At 40.1% G+C, this 6000-nt stretch overlaps 1 protein-coding gene across 1 annotated transcript in view; it reads right to left on the reverse strand.

Annotated features, from left to right (window-relative positions):
- Window positions 1–3588, reverse strand: part of LOC148183025 (uncharacterized) — a 106831-nt gene extending 103243 nt beyond the window's left edge. The window contains exons 1-2 of the mRNA XM_088062894.1: window positions 3506–3588; window positions 3048–3204 (exon numbers count right to left, since the gene is read on the reverse strand). Of these exons, the coding sequence (XP_087919020.1) occupies window positions 3048–3204; window positions 3506–3551 (203 nt within the window). The 5' untranslated portion in view covers window positions 3552–3588. The remainder of the gene's footprint in view (window positions 1–3047; window positions 3205–3505) is intronic.
- Between the last annotated feature and the right edge of the window lie 2412 nt (window positions 3589–6000).

Genomic DNA, 6000 nt, shown 5'->3' on the forward strand with positions numbered 1-6000 from the left:
TTTTTCTTTAACTCTCACATTATAATTGCCATAATGTTCCCTAGTGCTTGGCATTTTGTGCTCTAATGATACTTCTCAAGTGATCAAAGGCACAAAGCTAAGTACACCCTCTGGGGAAAGGAATGTGTTTCCCAGCTTCCTGCACTCCACCTTCCACAGTTCCCTGTTGTCTTTATTATTGAAATCAGCCATTAGAACTCTGTGCTGCTCTGAACATCATCTCACAAGGTGGAATGGGATTTTTTTGTTATTAAGCTGTTCAAAAAGTGAGAGAGTAATAATTTACTTACAGAAAGGCTGCAACACCCACACCTGCCTGACAGATGTTTTGTGGATGCATGGATTTCCACCTACTTTTAAACCACAACTGAGTCATTTTCCCACAGCCTCATGAAACAGACACACGCCACATGTACACACGAGTGTGTGGGGGTGTGTCATGTCCATGTGTTGATAGAAAAACAAGGAGTGCAAAGCAAAAACATGCAGATGCAAAGTGTTGCACTGCCCATGGTCAGTGATGTAGGCAATGGCTCCTGCCATTCCCATCACCCCAGGACTCCTCCAAGAGACGACTCAAGGCACCCAGAGGAATCCCTGATTCATGCAGAGAAGGGAGCTCGACTCACTGAGGCCTGGGAAGCTCCCAAGCTAAAGCACAGTTCTCAGTCTACACAGACCAGTGTGGTTTCATTCATTTTAAGTGAGATGCAGAAGCTAAAGAAATACAAACTGGACATTTCTCTCCTACCATTTAGCCAATAAGCCCCAGCTGAATTGGCTTACACACTAATTTTACAGTTTAGCCTCAGCTTGATATTTTCATTCTGGTAGAAGCTTACACAAGAAATCCATGGAGATCCCCTCTGCAGCTGCAAACATACTGGGACAGAGGTAACAGGGGAACTCTGTTATCAAAGGGGGAAAAAAATCCACCTACACAACCAAGAAAGTGCTAAAAACCACATCTGCACTTGGAAAAACAAAAAGCCTCACATCAGGATCATTCTTCACAGGTTATAAAATACTCACTGTAGATGCTATTTTGTTCTGAATAATCCTTTGAAATATCTGAGCTGTGAAAGTAAGGCAAATATACTTTTCATAGTCCATTAAAAAGAGCCTAAGGAGGTTAGTCTTAAAACACTAATTATTTTCTTCTGAGAAAACTGGGGAATAGCTGAATAACAGGCTATTATACAATACCCTACACTAGCAAAGGTTCATGATGAGACAGAAAAAATTATTTCTTGTATGGTTTCATTACGTCTTCATTTGTCAAACTGATCAAAAAAGTCAATAAATCAGAAAAGCTGTAGAATCTCTGTAAATATAAACTAAAAGCCATAGCCCCTCTGACCCCAGGCACTTTACATTACCAGAATTCCTGACAATAAATACAGGGCATGACAGCATCAGTGAGCTTTGTAGCTTCCCTATGGACACTAGCAGAGCAATATGCAGCATGAAGACATTATTCAGCACCTGTGAGGAGAATTGTTAGCTCAAAGGAAAGAACAGAAAAAATTAGACCAAAATGCACTTAAAGAGGATTAGGTAGGAGAGAGAACCTAGGGCACTTTGCAATCATAGGCTGGTAACCTTCATTAATCACAAGGGCAGAAATGCACAGCAGAAGATAAATTGTTCATGAAACCAAAATTTGGCCAAACTGTTAAATAATATATAACTATAGCACACTCAATACCAAACTAGCACAAGATGCATATGATTCTATAGGCCATTTGTGAGAAGATAAAAGAAAATGATGTCCCACTGGAGACTTTTGAAAATTAACGAGACTGTTGAGTATTCCCTGAGCTGAGAGGGGTTTTTTCTTTTCTTTTTTTTTTTTTTTATTTTACAAGATGGATTGCAAGTGTGCTTGAGCAAAATGCACAGTCATTTTTATCCTCTGCAGACTTAAATTCATTGGTGTGAGATGTGAGGAGATAAGCCAGGTTATAGCCATAAACCTCTAATCAAAATGGCACAACACATTTGAGCACTTGTGCATTTCCACAGCATTATAAATCTCCACAGTATTTCACTGCAGGTCCTTGCTGTTGTTTTCTCTCTTGTATTTCTGTGTAATTCATTATAAAACCAATAAACTAGCCAAACAAAAAAGAAAAAAATAAAAGCCGTTTTCTTTAGCTTATATTGCTGCAGCTGCTTACAACTACCATTATTTTTTACCCATTCTGTCCTTTTCCTCTCAATAACTGTGCTCCATCCCTATTTTTTAGTAATACTTCCAATTAAACTGAAATCAGCTGGGCTTCTTGTTCTTTTGGTTGCTTCCTTATTTACATATCACCATTGATAGCACTTCTAAAACAACTCTGGAAGAAGAGTTCCTTCGGTTTGTAAATACCTTATGTTAATGTAGTCTTTGTGAGTGATGCTTTGAGGTTTTTGCTAAAGAACTTTAGGCACAGAAACAACAGATAAAATATAAACAACAATACAGCTCCCCTCTCCACCCCCATCTTGCTAATATTCCTCACACCTGACCCAGGAGGGTGATTTTCCATGGTACATTGAGCACTGCACTAGCAGGGGCCAGCAAGGGTGCCAAGTGCTACATGGAAAGCAGTCCACAGGAAAATTGACTGATCCTCCAAAACCTCATTTCACTTAAACCACTCAGTAACAATCAACCCATAACAACCTTCAGTCATTATTGCTCTTGTCCCAGAGTTGAATAAGCAGCTGCTTCAAATCGGACACTAAATCCACTTTCTAGTCAACAGATCAATTTGCGGTTTTCTATTGAAATTGTGCAGGATTAAAACACAGCAGACATAGTCAGCATTTGTTAGAAGATATGCAATATAATTCTAGAGAATGCTGCTTGACATGATGAAACTGTAAAACAGAATAACAAAATATTGCTATTTATGACCTGTAAAAAGCACAAAGATAGTTATAACTCATTCATTAGTTTCTACCTGCTATACCAGGTCTCTATAGGATACCACATGAGAAGAAATCAATCTGGCCCTGAACATAGAACATTTCAGAGCAAAAACTAGAATTCTTACCGAAAAGGAGCAGCAGCACGGAAACCAGCATTGTTCCAGCCCTTGGACCATTCCAGCTGCCTGTCTCTGCCCCATCCAAAGGCACAGCTCACAGAGAGACACTCTGGGTAAGCAGTAGCCATGCTGTTAATGATTCCAATTACATCAAGGATGGGCCCTATAGTGAGGAATTTTTTTTTTTAATACAGTTTTTTAATACAAGCATTTTTTTTTTTTTTGACTAGGGATTTTTTAAAAAAAATTGCTTTGTTATTGGGAACTTTAAAAATTCTGTTCCCATCCCAAGAGTGAAGCTACAAATTAGCCACTGCTAAAACTCCAGACTTGCCTCTGGCTATCTCCTTATGAATGTAAATTTATTACAAGACCCAGTAAATCACAGCCTCTTCGGGTTTCAGTAAACAAGATCTTATTTAGTGGCCTAATTGCTCAATAAGGAGTGGAGGAAAGGGATTAACCTGCCTGCTCCTCCTCTGTGCTGGGCAGATGGAGATTGCCAAGCATGCTGCAGCTCTCTGCAGACTCTGCCCCTGTACAGACTGCAAAGGGAATGAGTGAAAATGAAGTAGGATGGCTGCAGAGCACATGGGCTTTAAAGTCAGGGCCACAAATGATTGTAAGCACTTGTGAAAATCACAGGACAATTACAGACAGCTGAGGGGATATTGCACCAAAACCTGCAGAATTATAAGAGTTAATATTCAAGGACAAAAGGGCCCTCAAACCAACAGTGCTATTTAAATGTCCTAGAGAATCCAAAACATCTGGATGTAGCTAGCAGATATGGCACAAGACCCACGGGAAATCCACACATTCCTGGGATTAGGATGAAGCTGGAGGCCAAGAACCTCCACCTAGGCTCAGAAAACACCACTGCAATCCTCTGTTTGGGCAACTGAATCTCATATGAGGAGCCTTGGAGAGACAGTGTGGTTCCCCAAGCAAAAACATGAGGTTTGGGCTTCTCTGCAAGCTGTGTGTGAAGCTCTTTGTTGGACTGCATGTGGACCACAGGTGTCTGAGCTAGGGAGCCAAAGGTAGCAGCATGCTTTGTTTGGTATTGGCAAACCAGAAGCTCCTTTGTTTGCCATGGGTGCATGTACTGCTGACCTTTTTTTCCCCTTCACTGGCCATAGAGTCAAATCTAAAGAGAAAAAGTTTGAAAGTTGGAACTGAATGATTGAATTAGAGTGGATGAGGAGGAACTGAGGAGTAAAAGTGACCTTCTTTCTGACAATCCAAGAAATTGCCATATTTACTCAGCTCAGCAGAGCAAATGATGGCAAAAAGCAGAGCAGATCCTCTGCCAGAGCATAGCTGCATCACTCCACTGACTTCAATATACTTTAACATAATAGTTGTGTAGCTGGGCTCTAATGAGTTGCAACCACATTACACCACTAAGGATCTTTACCTGGAGAAAAAGACTAGAACACCAACCAAATTAACAGACTTAGTTTCATTTTATCCTGATTTTTCTCCAGTGTAAATGCCTTCAAACACTCAAAACCACTGACAAGAAGTACAGAATCTTTTGCAGCACAGTATTAACAGACTTACACAATCTATCAGACATTGAGTCGGGGCGAGGGGGGGGTCTCTCCCCAGCCACAGCACCTGGCAAACAGCAATGACAAGCACTGCAGATTTTCCAGTTTGCTGTGATGTATGGCACTTTATCCCCCACAGAATGGTGCCCAGTCCAGCTGATACCTCATTTTGGGGTTGGTGGATGAATTGTTTGCAGTCCTTATGAAGTGTTCCATTAGCTCTAATATTTTGCAGTGATTAAAGACTTTGTTTAAACCTTGAGTTGCACTCATTTTTCAACTAAAATCCAACTTTTAAATGCCCAAATACTTATTTCAGCTTTTCCATATGCTATTCAGTTTTTGGCTTAAACTATTTACTGAATTCAATCCAAAATTGGTAAGAATTTGATCTCCTCAATATTCAACTATCTGTGAACTTACTATTCATCAAGAAAAATTATTACTTTGATTTTGTTACCAAGAAACCTGCAGGGGAGGCATGACAATCATAGGAATTGCATGGAGTAGGTTTGAAAAGAAAAAGAGATTTATAAAAAAAAAATTAACAAACATGGCACACGTTAGTCCCTCAGCATCAAGAAATAAGAGAGGGGAGACAAAATCCACATATAGAGTAGGTATAAAGTAGTCATCATTGCCAATTTCAGCAAGAAAAAGTAGTCCACACTAAATAACAGAAGGACTTGCTAGGAAAATCAAAAGATATGTAACACAAAGATTAGATTCTAGATAATAGCACCATGCTGAAAATTACGGTCATTTAATTCGCATGAAATCCTGAAAGATCCCAGCCTGGCCTCACTGGGAGAGATGCATCAGCAATTGCCAAGGGTACAGATGCAAAAAAATGAAATAATTGTAATTCATACTTCCTCTTCATTCTGAAAAACATAACCAGTAGATTAAAAACTTAAATTTTACCTTTGCAGACTTTGGGTTTTCCTGTTCTGCTTCAGTAGATAGTGCCAATAGTAGCAGAAGCTCATTTCTAGAAGTCAAATACTTTGTGTAAGCACCTAAATATTTAGAGGTAGATGGAGCTTATAAAATGCTGAGGATGCTCAGTGTGCAGGTAGAAAGGCTGTAAACACATCCTGTTCCAAAGTATTTTGTCATTGATGGCAGGCAAAATGATGACCAGCTGCAGCAAAGAATTACTTTGCTGAAGGTTTGGATGGTTCTTGTTTCACCAAAACTCTGCCCCCAAAATCCCGGGTTTTAACACTGTGTCTATAGCCCAAATCTTCCTTCCCAGTGACCCACTGCTATGGCAGGCAGTTTTAATTCACCCTTTCCCACCTGCCAGGAGTGTCACCACCTTCCTGACACTATGGCCAGGATCCCCTGATGGGGCCAGGGCCTCTGAGAGCCTTCCAAAAGAGTGAAAAAGGCTTCTGCCA

The sequence above is a fragment of the Pseudopodoces humilis genome, chromosome 16 (genome assembly GCF_049639895.1).
Source record: "Pseudopodoces humilis isolate 2021_Gansu_Grassland_sample_001 chromosome 16, ASM4963989v1, whole genome shotgun sequence".
Classification (NCBI taxonomy): Eukaryota; Metazoa; Chordata; class Aves; order Passeriformes; family Paridae; genus Pseudopodoces; species Pseudopodoces humilis.